Raw genomic sequence first — 17,248 nt, forward strand, 5'->3', positions numbered from 1 at the left:
TGCGCGCGCACGTAATGTGCGCAAACGCAATGATGGATTCTTGGCTCTACATGTCAGCAGGTGTGGTCGCGATGCGCAATTCGAGAGCAGAGTTGCACTGCATAAGTGCTAAGATGGTTCTTTCCGCATAGTTACTGAAGCGGAAAACATGGCGCGGGAACCTGTCAATGGCATCAGCAAACCATCGATTGCTATCCTCGATAAAGAGCTACAGATCTTGGTATTTTGCGCGTATGTCAAATGAATATACTCTTTTGTCTCGTGCATCGGGCGTACGAATTTCGCTTCGCTATTGTTCATTAGGAGATACCTCTTGTTTTATCATTTTCTTGTTTTGTCATGTATGTGGTATGTCAACAATAAACCTTCAGTTGATAGTGTGCACTTGTTCCCGTCTGCTTGTTCGCGTTCTCTACCACATAAAACACATTATCTTCGTTTACTCTGAATACGCTATTCTACAGTTTTACTATGCACATTTCCCTTTAAAACATACACGAAAGCAAAAGGCCAATTTCTTGCTTAGCTTCGTTTACCATTAGCAGACAATGAGCAATACGCGTTTCATATTGATGAGAACGCAGCTTATTCGGAGGCTTGAGCGCTGTGTATAAAGGTATAGAGGTATCAGAGGTATAGAGTGCGTGGCCATGTATTCATTACTGAAGGCGCTAACTGCAAGCAATTCACGCTTGGCAGCCAAGTGCATTTGAAAACAAAAAATGCAGGGAAAAAGCATTATTGCATACTTATTCAAATGGGAAAAAGCATTATTGCATACTTATTCAAATGTATTGTTTCATACACACGCACGCAGACGTACATGCACATTGTTGATGGGACGAGAGCGCACTATTATCACCAAATAGACTCGTTTTCGTGGTGACACCTGTGCAACAAAATGCGTTAAAGGGGCCTTGAAAACCTTTTTTCAAAAAATATGAAATGAATTCAATTGAAGGGCTTATTGCCTCACAAATTCAAGGCTGCGAAAAATTCAAAACTCCGTTCAGTGCGAGTGGAGTTACTAAGGTTTGTCGCATGCTGCAATTGCATTATCTCATCTTTCGTTTCGACGAAATCGCTGGATGCTAAGCAGGGAGGGGTGGCAATGCAAAAAACTACCATGGCTCCTAACTTTGAGCACATTTTTGTTCGAATGCACGGTTTTTTTTTTCGTCTGATTGCGCGCGCCTGCGTGGACAAGTAGCAGTCTCCCACGGCTATTTCGGTAACTTGATTTTTCGGTCACAGACGCACTGACGATTTTTCGCTCACAACCAACGGGGCCGAGCCCGTGGCGGATTTTCCGCGACACGAGCACTTTAACGCTGTCGCGTTAAAATGGGGCCGACTCCATGATTGTACTCTGGTGGATGCTCCACAATCGCGCCGGAACATCACTCAGTGGCTTTCATTTTGGCGTAGGCAGCCTCACAGCCAGGCAGCCACCGGCCCTCGTTCCCCTAAAACCAAGATTTCGCAGACCAAACCAATGCAGCGAAGATCGTGCCAAGTCTCCGACCGCATTCGGGAAAAGAAAATTGTTCTGTGCACTTTCTTGATATTACAGGGGACTACAAGCGGCAACAAAGGTTGTCGTCAACGAGAGGGAGTTGTGTAAACGGCAGTCGTGTGATGGTTCCTGGCAGCGAACGACACATTGTGATCTCGCGAGTATTGAGTGACCCGGCGGTCACCGATGCGGCGAAAAAATGGTGAGTGAGCTCTCTTTGAATTATCTGTGTTATTATTGCCGGGTTGTGCTAAGATGAACTTTTGCTGCATGACAAACCAAACATTTGATTAATAATAGGCTAATATTACAGGACGTCAGTAAAGTCAACGGAATTCCGATAATGCGTTGTTTAGACTGCGTGTCTTTTAATTCCTAAAGGGAAGCTCAAAAGACTTTCGAATTCAATCAAACTTGGTCTTTAGGAAAGATGGCCATTATTGTTAACAACGTCATAATTGTTTTTGTGTTTATAAAAGCAGGAGCTTTAGAACACGTGAATTAAAAGCTTGTCTTGTTCCGCCACTGTGAGCCCGCTGAAAGTGTTGGCATGGAAACATACGTCATCTTAGTTTCCTCTGGCCCGGAGCAAAAGTTCTTTCTTATCTTCAACCACGGCCTCTGTAACTAGCCCATGACGTGCCGTGGCCGGCACTAATCAAAGAGGCCACATTTCAGCAGTGCTGCTGTTGCAGATGACGTGGCATGCCGAGAATGACATCACCGTGTTCGCTCGACGCCTCAGCAAACCCGGCGGCCACAGCCACTGTTTTTTCGCCAAAAAGTGCTATTGGCGTTCACTGTTGAGTACTCGCACATCGCTTTTTCTAATTCAGCAGAGATCAAAATTTCCTTATGCGCTCCTAAGTCACTTTTTTTAGAAAAGCACTCCATCTTCCTCTTAACTTCGGTAAACTGAATCCAGCCACTGTATTATTTATACTGCTGATTAGATAGGCAACAATACAAAATATAACTATTATGGGCTGATTCTATGAACGGTTATTAGTTGTTATTACCAATATTACAGATTAAAAATTTTCTGGTCTGGTCAGTACTCGTCAACGTAATATTTGTCCGCTTACCATACCAGTAAACGCCAGGTCGAGGTCTATCAAAGCTACAAATTAGTTGGAAGTATCATTGATAAAACATGAATTACCTAAATAAGCGTTAATTCTTTGTAAATATACCGAATTGAGGTCGGGTAATGCTTTGGCACAGAATTCCGAACACATACTGGCGCCCATACGGGTAAATAAAATTACTTTGATTGTACAAAAGGTATCTGGGATATTATTTTAGAAGTATACTGGACTCTTCAGGGGACGTGGTGCTTTCAGGACAAGATAGAGAGGGGTGAAAAGAGCTGACAGGACTAGGGACGAAAAATGCGAAAGAAAAGGAAGGCTTGCTTGGCAGATTGAGTCATGGGCCGGATAGACGTTTCTGTGAAAGCGGGGGTTGATCCGTTTGGCAGCTGAGCTGAACAATGTGAGGCGGAGGAGAGATGGTAGTGAAAGAAAAAGAAAAAGGAGAGGGCACCCTTTCGAAAAAAATAGCCGTAATTTCTGCGTTGATGATGGCAGAGAGAATTATGCAGCTGCTTCAGTTTTTTTTCTCTTTTCAGTTCTGCTGGCATGGCCGTGACTGCGAGCGTTTTTTTGTTTGCCGAAGACAGGAACTGCGTTTTCCCGACAAAAAACTATTCAAATGTTCGTTTTTATGTTATGTCTTGGAACAAAGCTCTTCTTTCTATCTCTTTCCGGTGAACAGCGCTGAGACACAGTTTCCACCTCGACAAAGCAACAACGCTGGCCTTTTAACAGAACAGCGAAAAAGAAAATTTCTGCAAGCCTGATAAGCACATCGAGACGCTTCCACGTGCGTCCTCTTACGGAAACGCTATATATGGCACATATAGGTTATATGTGGCCACATATAAGGATATATGTCAGCATATATGGTCACATATTAGCATGAATGTCAGCATATGTGGTTTCTATTTACCTTATATAGATGTATATCTGGCGGAGTCGGTTCATGTATGGTGCTATACACAGCCATATATGACGCGGTTGGCCCATATAAAAAGTCAAATTTGGCCTTATAAGGCACGGCCACACAATATATAACATACCAAATGTATCCTTAAATGTGGAAGTGTTCCGTTATAAGGGGTGAACCACGTATATATTTAGCACCATGATCACACACTTTTAGGCGGATTGTAATATGTAACAATTCGTACACGAAAGTGACCTGCTTATTTTCTACAACAACAAGAGTATTCATTGTATATGTTGTTTCTGCCATGCAAAAAAACAAAATTTCAAGTCAGCTTTGTGTACAAGATATTTGCAACTATGCATGCATTCGTGTATTTAACTTGTAAGTTTTTCATGGCATTTAGGTTTGAAACAATAAGTTGCAGTTATTACCACGTAAATAATGTGTACGAGATCCGACAGGTTTTACAAGGAAGAATCGTGTCAGGTCACAAAATGTATTGAAGCTCCCGAACCTCGCTATTGTTATAGAGCAATTCTATATAGTATTATGTAAAAACGAAATGCATGCAACCTATATTGTTCACATTAGTGCACTGTTTGGAGTGGCAGCAAGACTTAAATTTCAATGCATTTCTAGCTGCCACATCGGTGGACAAAGTTGCTGTTTATTTGAAGGTTTTCGTGGCTATATTCTCTCTTCATATAATAACATTTCAGTTAATCCTGTTGACCCCCCCCCCTCTGCGATTGCTTTCAGCGGCCATTGGCCATAATTACATGCGTGTTGCAATGCTTAAAACAGTGCCTTCTAAAACAAAAAAAGAACTTACCTGAATGCAACTTGCAGGCACTTTTATGAATAAATTGAAGATGGAAGTTGTACTAGTTTATTGCAAAAATACATCTCAGGTTTCCTTTAGCTACGCATAATGTTCTTGGGTGTGCACATGGTAAATTTAATGAAAACTTTATGATTGCACTAGTAAACAATTTATTCGGTGTAATGTTTGCAAGCATCAGATAAATCTCATGTCACACACAAATACACAAATCTCATGTCACACAAGAAAGGTGCCACTGACTCACACGTGATACACATTTGTTTGACCATGGATTGAAATGCTGAAGCTTTATAGCAACATTTACCATAGGCTGCCGAAATCACAAAACTTCCATTTTGTGTGAGTGTGTCATTACTTCGTCAAGATTACTAAGGCACACGTGCCATCATCAGAATTAGCTTAAACATTGGCTTGCGAATACAATTAGTATGACACAATTTTGCGGGCTGGTGTGATGCCTAAGCCAAAGTCGACATTACGTAAACAGCCCCTTGCTGTGCAGGCGCGTAATATTTAAATCTGCTTGCGAACATATCTTTTCAACACCAACAGTGTAGTGCATTTACCTATAAAATATGCATGCCGGTACATACCCACCAAACTGCGCAATTACACGTTCGCGTATAGAAATGGATTGGCACCCAGACACTCGTATTTTCTTCAATGTGGCCAGATATCTTAGGACATGTCAGAATGATATGGGTGTATTATTATTATTATTATTATTATTATTATTATTGTTGGTGTTGTTGTTGTTCTTGTTCTTGTTGTTTTTGTTGTTGTTGTTGTTGTTGTTGTTGCTGCTGTTGTTAGTACTATTGTTGTATTATCTCGCAGGCACGTCCAACGTTCTCATTCCATAAGCTGTCAATACTGCGTCGTTATGTAAGTTTAATGAGATCAGTGATCTTATTCTTTTTCATAGCATGCTGAATTTTTCTACTTGCATTAAATGTGCTGCCATGCGAGGCCTTCGTTCTCTCCCTGTTGGCAGAATATCTCTCAAGAATCCGGTTCTCCTACAGCCTTCTTCAAATTGTAAACCGCAAGATGTTGTGCTCAACTTGGGTACATATGCATATCTGATCTGGAATGGTCTTGCTAAATCCAGCAGTAACGCCACTGAGAGAGTCGAGAAAAAATTCGTAAGCATTTACCCCCCATCGTTTCACTAGAATCCTTTCAGTAGTGCTAGAATATTATCGTTGCCATAGTTTCTCAGAAAGAATCGACCATTACATTTACCTGCCAGCTTCTTCCAACACTCTAACCTTTACTGAATACCGAGTCTCTCTAACGTCAACTTTTTTGATTTGCTATGTTTTTCATAGTCTACAGTCACTTTTTGTCAGTGAGGGCTGCCCTGTAATTACGTAGATTTGGACAAGCAGTTTTTTTCTCTTTTCTATCTTTAGGAAGCCTTCCGTACGGTTGTGTATATTCCACATTATTTTTCAGTCCCATTTTATGAATATCTACTATGTATCTTTGTTGTATTCTACTTTGTTTGAACGCTTCCCCACTGTAATGCCAAATGGTGCTGTGGGTAATGAAATAAATAGATAAATAAGGTGTCGATAAATTTAAGCACAAAGAATGTATCTCTTCAAGAAAAGTGTACTAACAGTGACATGTGACCGCCACATACTTTAAATGAGTTGAAAGTTACATTTTTAGCAATTATTTCTTGAGAATAACTCCAGATATAGTGAGGACAACTTGAACAAGAATGTTGAGGGAATATGTACTGCCTTTGTTTCGGAGACAACGGTGACTGTATGCAGACCTTTCAACAAACAGCTATATTTCTAGCTGAAGAGTGATTCGTGCGCCTATGATTTTTGCCAGCGACACAATCTGAACTCATATAGATGAATCATCTGAATACCTATTTATAAAGGTATCCATATAAGGCCATGATTAACCCTATATGGATGCTTCTATATATAGCAATGTATGGATGATGGCCATATATAGCCATATACAGACTACGTTGCGTTGTTAATCTTCTCAATATTACTAATGCATGAAACGTTCAACACCAGAGAGTCTTTATTTTTTATAGCAAACACTTTGCCTCCCTTTGTCCACACAAATTTCCATCGTAGTTCCTTCTTTTTTTTTGCACAATGAAACCAAGAAACTGCTTGCTAAAGCGGGTTAGGTGCTCATTTACAAAAAATCTAGAGGTATAGTGGAAGCCAAATATATTTGAATCCAGTTTTAATTTCTTTGCTTTACTGAAACAATCAATTCTCTTTGTTCTACGGACAAACCGGACAATTATGCTCGATTTATCGGGCCAAGTTAATAGCTACCAGTAACAATGTGGAGTGGCCAGTGCACAAAAAACAATGCCAGCTTATCTCAAAATTATTTTGCAGAGGAGATGAAGCTACACCCTTCTTAAAGGGGTAGTGCCACTAAATTTGTGGCATGCGCGTTCTTTGCTGTAAGCGTTTGCTTCAGTTCTATAAAACACGATATACGCACCAAGATTCGTGTGTTTTCAATAAAAATTTAAAGAGGCTCTACCCGTGTGGACCATTTCTGGTTTCGGTTCGCGCGCCGACTTGTGCAGTGACGTCAATGCATAGCTGGCTTGGTAACGTGATCACACGAGGCTGTGACGCATATCGTGGTGAGTTTCGTCTGCTCTCGCACACACGTGCCACACAAGTGCCAGCAAAACAGACGCGCTGACAGTTGCCATGGCCACCTGAAGTAGCATCCAGGCAGTGGCAAGGCAAAAGGCAGCCAGAAGAAAACAAAGCATTTATATTTACAACGTATGTAAAGTCCGCTGAAGCAGGAGGGGGCAGCCCAGTTGTCGGACGCGCTCAGCGTCTCTGACGGTAAAGGACACGTCGAGTGTCTCATCAAAAGCACCATGTGTCATTGACGGACGCACATAGTATCTCTGCGAGGGACACCACCACACTCGTAAGAGCAGCCTCATTTCGGAGATGGCGGAGGTCACTCACGTCGCTACACATCCTGTGTGATGTCATGACAACTGCGGTTGCTTCTCCTATTCTGAAACGTTAGTGTTGCTGCGCCAAAAACGGGTCCAGATCGCGAGAGTGAGCATTCAGCTACACTTTTGAAAGTGAAATAAATATATTTTACGCGTTTGTTGTGTCGGACCCTTCGTATGGACAGTCCTTGCTTACAGAGGAAACCCCCAACAGGCTTGGGATAGCCTTGAAATTCGGTGGCACCACTCCTCTAAAGACAGGCCACCACCATGCTCACTGTAAGGGTCTAGTTTGCTAGAAGTATGACGGCGAGCAACCTGCTAAAATGCGGCTCTAATATTCAGCATAAATATTCAATAAGATGAGGAAATGATCGGGAGGAGAGTTATTGATGCTGTCTACAAGCGTACCGAAGTTGTTTTTCTATATTCGGAAAGTTCTAAACCTTTGAAAACATTGGAAAGTTCTGAACCTTATTCACGTCACGAAGGTGTGTTTTTATCATGCAGTGGCTGCGTGACACTGGAGTAAGTGAGATGTGCTTCTTGATATATAACGCTCGTCTTGTCCTTTCTTTCTTTCTTTCTTTGCCTCTTTGTGTGTGTGTGCGTGTGTGCGTGTGTGCGTGTGTGCGCATGTGCGTGTGCATGTGCGTGTATGTGTGTGTGTGTGTTTGTGCGTGCGTGCGTGCGTGTGTGTGTATGGGGGGGTCAGTTTTTATGAATTCATTTTTCTTATAGGTTCGTAGACTGCATGGGATATTACTTATTAATATTCACATTTGAACTAAAAATGAAGTGAACACGCAGAATATATTCAAGCAAGGGCAATGGAAAACTTGGTTACTTGCGAAAGAGGCTTAAGAATGCCACATCCGAAATCAAACTTCTCGCATACAAAACTTTTATTAGACTGGTATGAGAATACGGAGCTGCAGTGGGGAATCCCTTTGCTGAGTCCAATATTGAAAAATAGAAATGGTGCACAGTACTTCTATTCCATTTGTATTTAAATCTCAAAGTAGGCACACATCACCTACACTTGTTAAAGCAGAGCTCAAAACAACTCCACTAGATAAAAAGAATAAAGAGCCGAAAGCTTTTTAACCTCATTTTCTATAAATAACTGCAAATAACAAAACAGTGCACATTAGACAAACAAGTTACTGTGTTGTGCGCTCATATCATTTATTGAAAGTTGAAGAATACGTGAACCACGCAGACATTCAGGGAATTCTTTTTTCCCAGAACTATCCGTGAGTGCAATTGCCTATCATCTGATATTGTAGAGCGCCCAACAATTGATTTATTTCTAAATTATCTTAACAAAAATTTGCAACTTGATCTTTTTACTTATTCTATAATCAAGCACCGCAGTGAATGCTTTCTTATCACTACGTTTCAGTCAGTGAAACCATAGTATTTGGTGGATTATCTTTCTTTTGTTTATTTGCAAATGGCTACAAAAGTGTGAAATTTTATGCTTTTTCGCATTGTATTGTTACGTGGAAAATGCCCTCTTTCTGACTGAAAGAGGGCATAGTGGGGCATACCCAAGTAAGGTGCCTCAGACTGAGAGAAAAGAAGTGGACGTTGTCAGTGAGCTGCGTTGTGGCTGCGGACCGGCAACTGTTATTCTCCACGTAACATTTTGGTGGAAGTGCTGGGTGCTCTTCTGACAACGGAGCTACGCAGTGGACGCCTCCTTAAGTCTGCTACCATGGCTCCGGGTGAGGATACGGCTTCGCCACCTACCTCAGCAACGACAGCAACCCGGTACGTCGCCCTAACGCAACCCCGTGATCCTGGTACCTTTACTGGAGAGGACAACGTGAATGTGGACAAGTGGCTTAGCATGTACGAGCGCATCAGCAAGCAATATGGCTGGGACCCAGCCGTTATGCTTGCGAATGTCATTTTCTACCTTGACAAGACCCCTCGCACCTGGTTTGAGACCCACGAGCACCAAATCACAAGCTGGGAAATGTTTAAACAACAGCTCCGCGACCTTTTTGGCAACCCGTTTGGTCAACAACTTGATGCCCGAAAGCAATTGGCTGTCCGTACACAGACGTCCACTGAGCCCTACTTGACTTATATTCAAGACGTCTTAGCGTTGTGTCAAAGGGCCGATCCCAACATGACTGAGGCCGACAAGATTGCGCACGTGTTAAAAGGAATCGCCGACGATGCGTTCAGCCTGCTTGTATTCACCAACGTAACGACCATGGACGCCGTGATCAAAGAGTGCCACCGTCTCGAGCAGGCGAAGAGTCGACGCATTTTGCAGCAGTTTCAGCGCCTACCCAACACCGCGGCAACGTCGTCTTGCGAAGCCACTTCTTGTCATCCGTCTACAACCGAAGACGTGACGCGCATCGTCTGACGTGAACTCGAGGCCGCTTACCCGGCTGCCAACAAACTACCGACATTGCCCGACGCCTCAACGCCAGCTGTCGCCTTGATCCAGGCTGTTGTCCGCCAGGAATTCGCTAACCTTGGTATCCTGTCCACTGCATCCACACTGGATAATACTGGTCCCTCGATAGCTTCTGTGGACATGAGACGTCGCCGTCCGTACTCTATTCGAACCAGGAACCCGTCTGAATGGCGAACAGCTGATGATAAGCCAATCTGCTTCCGCTGTGGTCGCGCAGGACACATCGCTCGTTACTGCCGCAGTCAATGACCATCTATGTCTTCTGGCTCGTACCCCGCTTACAGTAACTCATTCCGTCCACCAAACCACCGTTATCCGACCCGCACTCAGTCTACAGCATTTACTGCCCCTGAGGACTACGGCCACCCTGCCCCGTCGTCGCCACCGCCTCAAAGCCGCCCTTCTCGTTCAAACACGCGTCGCCGCTCTCCCTCGCCATCGTTCAACCGCCGCGCGTCCCCGGAAAACTAGGCTGCGCAGCTTCTGGAGGTGAAGTCGCCCTGTCGACCTTACCCAAAAATCCTCTGTTGCCCTTACGTTTGAACCGGAACACCCTAGAAGTATATGTTGATGGTACACCTGTTGAAGCTTTGATAGATACGGGCGCTCACGTCTGTATTATGAGTTCGCGTTTTCGTCGTCGCATGAAGAAGGTCCTCACGCCCCCCTTGACCAGTGTCGTCCAAGTTGCAGATGGTGCAAAAGTCCCTGTCGTCGGTATGTGCACAGCTCAACTTACCGTAGCCGGTCATCAAGTGGTCGTCCTTTTTACCGTGCTTGAAACATGTCCCCACGACCTCATACTAGGCCTCGATTTTCTTGCCGCCAATTCTGCTCTGATTGATTGCTCCGCTGGTGTGCTCCGCCTTGAACTGCCACAAATCAGTGCCGCCCCGTACCAACCTACATGCCGATTACAATGCAGCGATTTTGTTCGCCCACCCTCGAAAACTGTGACGTACGTCGATTTTCTGTGCTCACCAGCTGTGCCCAACGGTGACTATTACGCTACGCCTTTCACCGACGTACTCCTTGCGCACAATGTTGCAGTGCTCTATACGGTGCTCAGCATCACAGATAACAAAACTTGTCTACCTCTTGTCAATTTCGGCTACATGAATCATGTGCTTCCACAAGGCATTTCTGTGGCCCACCTGTGTCCGTTGCTCGATTCACAAATTGAAGTGCTTGCCTTAGACACACTTGCTTCACCGCAGCGCACATCACTCGCAACACATTCGGGCAGCCGTCAAATTGTAGACATGATCGCCACTGATCTTCCGCCTCCGCAAGTTGAAGCCCTACAACATCTTCTCGAGGCCTACCAGGATATTTTCGATTTTGGTGACCGACCTCTTGGGCAGACGTCCTTTGTCCAGCATCGCATACACACAGGTGATGCCAACCCTGTTCATCGCCGTCCCTACAGAGTGTCTGCTTTTGAGCGGAGCATAATTCAGAAGGAGGTGAACAAGATGCTAGCGAAGGACATTATTGAAACATCCTCCAGTCCCTGGGCATCCCCGGTAGTATTAGTTAAAAAGAAGGACGGATCGTGGCGATTTTGTGTGGACTATCGCCACCTTAACAACATCACCAAGAAAGACGCATACCCTCTGCCCCGCATCGATGACGCCCTTGATTGCCTCCATGGGGCCGCCTACTTTTCTTCCATCGATCTTCGTTCTGGTTATTGGCAGATTGCTGTGGACCCCATGGACCGAGAGAAGACGGCTTTTGTAACACCCGATGGCCTCTACCAATTCAAAGTCATGCCTTTCGGCTTATGTAATGCCCCCGCCACCTTTGAACGAATGATGGACTCCCTGCTCCATGGATTCAAGTGGTCTACGTGTCTTTGTTATCTGGATGACGTGATTGTGTTTGCTCCCACTTTTGAAGCGCACCTTGAGAGACTGTCAAAAATTCTTGATGTATTCCGTCTCGCCGGCCTTCAGCTGAATTCATCTAAGTGCCGGTTTGGTCGCCGTCGCATTACAATACTTGGACATATTGTTGACGCTTACGGTGTACAGCCTGACCCAGAAAAAGTTCGAGCTGTGAAGGACTTTCCTGTGCCGAAAACCGCCAAAGATGTCCGCAGCTTTGTGGGGCTCTGCTCCTATTTTCGGCGGTTCATCGAGAACTTCGCGCAAATCGCTCGGCCCCTAACAGATTTACTCAAACCGGATGAGACGTTTACCTGGGGTCCCTCGCAAGCAGCAGCATTTTCCGACCTGACCACTTGGCTCACTTCTTCTCCTGTGCTGGCTCACTTCGACCCTACGGCACCGACGGAAGTGCGCACCGATGCCAGCGGTTACGGAATAGGCGCTGTGTTGGCTCAGCAACAACGTGGGCAGCATCACGTGATAGCTTATGCCAGCAGGCTGCTGTCCACCTCGGAGCGTAATTATTCCATCACAGAGCGCGGATGCCTAGCGCTGGTGTGGGCAGTCGCGAAATTTCGCCCTTACTTATACGGCCGACCATTTATAGTTCTTACCGACCACCACGCTCTCTGCTGGCTCGCCTCCCTCAAAGATCCCACAGGTCGTCTCGCCCGCTGGGCACTCCGCCTCCAGGAGTATTCTTACACCGTAGTGTACAAATCAGGAAAACTGCACAAAGATGTGGATTGTCTGTCACGCTACCCTGTGGCCGACTGCGATCCTACGAGCACTGATTCTGTGGGCTGCGTCCTTTCCATCTCCCAGCTGCTTCATCTCGGGGACGAGCAGCGTCGCGATCCGGATATCAGCCGCCTAATACAACAGCTCGAATCTTCACCGCAAGACGCTTCCGTTCGCATGTTTACCTTAAAGGACCACACCTTATATCGCCGTAATTTATCGCCCAATGGTCACGACCTACTTCTGGTCATACCAAAGCACCTGCGTTCTACAGTCCTACGCGAGCTCCATGACGCGCCAACCGCGGGTCACCTTGGTGTCTCTCGCACATATGACCGTGTGCGCCGCCGCTTCTACTGGCCTGGCCTTTCACGTTCTGTACGTCGCTATGTCAACGCTTGTGGAATTTGCCAGCGTCACAAAAAGCCGTCGGAACTACCTTCCGGATATCTTCAGCCCATCGACATCCCATCGGAGCCATTCTTCCGTGTTGGTTTGGACCTTCTCGGTCCCTTCCCAACATCTGCATCCGGAAACAAGTGGGTCGCGGTGGCTACGGATTACGCGACCCGTTATGCAGTTACGCGAGCCATGCCAACAAGCTGCGCTACAGACGTCGCTGATTTTCTACTACGCGATCTCATTTTAGTGTGTGGAGCCCCTCGTCAACTGCTGACAGACCGAGGCCGTACGTTCCTTTCGAAAGTGGTTGACGATATCCTGCGTTCCTGCTCTACCCAACATAAGCTCACGACATCGTACCACCCCCAGACAAACGGGCTTACAGAACGTTTAAACCGCACCTTGACAGACATGCTATCGAAATACGTCTCGGCCGACCATCGTGATTGGGACCTTGCACTACCCTACGTGACGTTCGCATACAATTCCTCCCGACATGACACTGCCGGGTACTCGTCATTTTACCTTCTGTTTGGACGCGAACCAACATTGCCGTTGGATACCTTCCTGCCAGCCGCTGCGCAGTATACTTCTGAATATGCACGCGACGCTATTACCCGAGCTGACCATGCTCGTCAGCTTGCCCGCAGCAGATTAATGGCGTCCCAAGACTAGCAGAAGCATCGTTACGACGAGCGGCATCGCGACGAACACTTTCCAACAGGCTCCCTCGTTCTTCTTTGGTCCCCTACGCGACATGCAGGCCTGTCAGAAAAACTTCTCTCTCGTTTCACGGGCCCATACCGCGTGCTTAGACGAGTGACCGACACTACATATGAAATTGTCCCTGATAATCCATCAACCTCTTGCGCTCTGCTGTCAAGGGACATCGTCCACGTATCAAGGCTCAAGCGTTACCACACTGCTCCTGCTGTGGCCCCGTAAACTCGCCGGGTCGGCGCTTTTGCCGCCGGGGGTCGTGTTACGTGATTTCGTCTGACTGAAAGAGGGCATAGTGGGGCATACCCAAGTAAGGTGCCTCAGACTGAGAGAAAAGAAGTGGACGTTGTCAGTGAGCCGCGTTGTGGCTGCGGACCGACAACTGTTATTTTCCACGTAACAGTATATTATGTTTTTCGTATGGCTTTTTGCAATCATTACTACAGTCACTATGTTGTGCGATGCCAATTTTTTTTATGTAAACAGTTCTGTAGGCCCATTTTTCCTTAAAACCTGATAAACAATTGATTAGCATACAATAAATGAAAATACAAATAAATAAATTTAGTGTTCGTGGGTTCAGTGTTTGCAGTTTTCGTGCCTCTCGCATGATTTGCAGTTCTCATGTATATGTATTTTTCGCTGAAGTATTCAGGAAGCAATTAGCTGAACCCCTTGCGTCGGCAATAATTTAATGAATGGTCCTTCGGGAATGGTGAAAAGTTGTTCCCGGTGGTTGCGCTTTCTTCGTTTGTTGTGCATTGTTTTGCAGCATCGTGGGGTTCATTTCAAAGCACGGCGCCCCAAAGTTGTGTGCTGATGATTTCGCGTGATATGTCTTGTGTTTTATTTTCTTGGTAGATTTTGGTACGTTTGTTTCGTGTCTGCCTGTTCCAAAGGCTGGATAACCAACCAGCAGCTGCTTCTTATTTTGTATAAATGGAACAATAAGAGCTCGTGTTTTCTCGATTTTCATCTGCTAGAACTTTGTGAAAAAAATACACCGTAACATTGCAGTGCTTGCATGAGATTCGGGAAATGATCCGCATACAATGAATAAACAGTGGAGCAAGCACTTCAAAAGAATACTGATTCAATTAACTGAAATTTTGTCCGGATGAAGTAGGTACATTTGTAAAATACTCCGGAGGGGACATACAAAAGCTCCATATAGCCGGAGTGAAATACCCGCAAAAAATGCTCTGGATGTGCCACGTAATCAATCCGGCCAGCGGGAGGAAAATGCCAGTATAAAAGTCCGGAGCAAAACGTTGCTCCGGAGGTCCGGAGTAAAAATTGGTTTGAATACGGGTGTCGAGAGACGACAAGCGTTTTACTCCGACCTCAGATTATTTTTTTTGCACAGTGCGCCATCAACTGGACAGCCGCTGGTCCTCGAGATGCATAACAGTTAGGGAAAGTGGTGCAATGTGCTGGCCCTGCATATTGTTTAGTTTTAAGCAAGCCACACGAAGAGAGAAATTATTTGCCCACCGTTAAGATGCTGCTGATCTGATAGCCACCCGGATGTCTCGTGTGACTGCACTCGTCGCCAAGAGAAATGCTGATAGGTGGACTAAGTGGCATGTACCAGCGGCCACCCATCCCGAAAGCCAAGGCGAATGAAACACCATCGGGCCACTTCGCTTCACTGGAAACCATCGCAGCGACAACTCTGTCCTGAAATACAACATAATTCAAAGTACAGGTCCACTTTCTGCACACCAGTCACTTACGTGTAAAAACCTGACGTAGCCGCGATATTCTACAATGCAGCGATTCCCTACATATATATGGCTCAACAGGAATTATGGTGCCCGCATCTCGTTTTATGAGAGTTCCCGATCTATCCACATAATCCTGTGGTGGCTTTAGTTTTTGACTTTGGCAAACAGCGTACCTTTATTTACATATCAGTACAGAAGTTGTTCGTAGGTTTGCGAAAGGCTTACCCTACAAAGTGCCAGGGAATGAACGCGCCATTCACCACTTCTGCCGAACACAAATACGCTACGGTCGGGTTCCTCAACTCTCCCACATGCTCGAAAGATTGCACTCGAGAAAGGTCAGCCAAAAACACGGCTTTATAAACCGAAGGTGCAGCATAGTCCGACAATCGCAGGCTTGTGGGCGAGCCGAGAAACTCCGCAATACTGACTGAGTGTACGCTTGTCCAAAGGCGCTACAGCAATCACAAAGGGCAGCAGCCGAGTGCGCGCACGTGAATGCACCTACTAGAGCAGCGCGGTATGTTCCTGTGCAGGCCTGTGCGTATCTGCTCATCCAGCGACCCGAACGCATGCTACCTGGGGAAAATACTGTCATGGGTGACCAATGAGTGTTGCCGAAGCACCGTGACGTGTGCTAGCGTTACGCGAGGGGGGCAGGGCAATGTACAGGCATGTTGGTACACGTGTATTTGCGCCGGTAAAATTGATGCATGGCTCACCCACAACAAAAAGGCCTGGTGGCGAAACCACGGAAGCCATAATCCCGGCGCTCGAGCCACACGCTGTAGACACCCGCGCTAGTTGGGAGTGAGCCACAGTGCGCAAATATAGCCTTGCAAGGGCCCGCTCTGAAGACCGTGAGAGTCTGTGGAGTGGGTGTGGAGAGTCTGTACAATAGGGCGTTGCCATTCGAAGTAACAACTTTCCCATAGTCCTTATATATGATCATTTTTGAACAGGATTCTTTGTCAGTATAGAAAAACACATAGATGGAAACTAATTTCCAGAGCGACGAAAACCTGTGCGTCGATTCGGAAATACATGGTTTTCTTTGCACGGTGATGTTTGAATTCGTAGCAACCACATGGGGGAAAGATAAAAATCCAACGCACCGGTCCCATCGTTGTAGCACACCTGAAGAAAGCGCTATTAAATATGGTAGGCGAGAAAATAATCCGGGTAATACTTATCACAATCGCAATCTTTTATTTCTTGTGAAGCCGTGGTCCTCTAGTCAACGGTCAATGGGCCGCATGTTTGAGACCTCTGCCTTTATGTATAGAACGACTGTTCTAAAGTGGCACTAGTACGAAGCAGATAAAGGCACATGTCACCCTAGCCAGGCTGCCGTGAAGACGAATTTGAACACAAGCCCTTGGGCGTAGTTGGTCGATCGCAACCATCTTCGCTTGCACGAGTACTGCCATTAAGCCTCGTGAAAAAATCACTCATCTCCACAAAGAGAATATTGACGAGTAGGCGAACCACAGGAAGCTTAGTCACCCGCCCGCTCGCGCATGCAAACGAGGGATAGTGCGTCTGCACATTGTATGCACTCCTTTACCAGTCATAACTTGTATGCGGTGTGAAGTTCTGCATTTTGTTAGCCCTTCCTTGTTACTGCTCTATGGTCCGTGATATGTACAGCCAATGATGTATCGATGGAATCTGGCCTTAAGGTAACAAAGACTAGGTCCATCCAAGTTTTGTTTATATTTATTCAAACATAGAGGGAAGACTCTTCAAAGAAAATCAACCAGAAATGGATGTTCATATTCTTGACAAGGCATGACTTGAGCGAGGGCTCGCTCATCAGCTTTCGCTTTATGTTCACGTCACTGGCTGCGTCATCCAGTGCGTGTCTAGGTAGACATTGTTTCTTCATCTGAACAATTATTACAGCATTGACAGCTTGAACTTTGATTGCGCCCTGCCTGTTGCCCTATCTTAAACGCCTGATGCTTGTCAACGGGTGC

At 45.7% G+C, this 17,248-nt stretch overlaps 2 protein-coding genes across 2 annotated transcripts in view; one reads left to right on the forward strand and one right to left on the reverse strand.

Moving 5' to 3' along the window:
- Positions 1-1,019: 1,019 nt before the first annotated feature.
- Positions 1,020-7,185, forward strand: LOC142796261 (uncharacterized). The gene is made up of 3 exons (XM_075886480.1): positions 1,020-1,718; positions 5,208-5,255; positions 5,365-7,185. Exons 1-3 carry the CDS (start codon positions 1,639-1,641, stop codon positions 5,543-5,545), a joined length of 309 nt encoding a protein of 102 aa, XP_075742595.1. The 5' UTR covers positions 1,020-1,638; the 3' UTR covers positions 5,546-7,185.
- A 7,839-nt stretch (positions 7,186-15,024) lies between these two features.
- LOC142796263 (uncharacterized) overlaps positions 15,025-17,248 on the reverse strand; it is a 265,070-nt gene continuing 262,846 nt past the window's right edge. Inside the window, exon 3 of the mRNA XM_075886481.1 lies at positions 15,025-15,222. Coding sequence (XP_075742596.1) covers positions 15,025-15,222 — 198 coding nt within the window. The remainder of the gene's footprint in view (positions 15,223-17,248) is intronic.

This window comes from Rhipicephalus microplus, chromosome 2 (genome assembly GCF_043290135.1).
Source record: "Rhipicephalus microplus isolate Deutch F79 chromosome 2, USDA_Rmic, whole genome shotgun sequence".
NCBI classification, from domain to species: domain Eukaryota; kingdom Metazoa; phylum Arthropoda; class Arachnida; order Ixodida; family Ixodidae; genus Rhipicephalus; species Rhipicephalus microplus.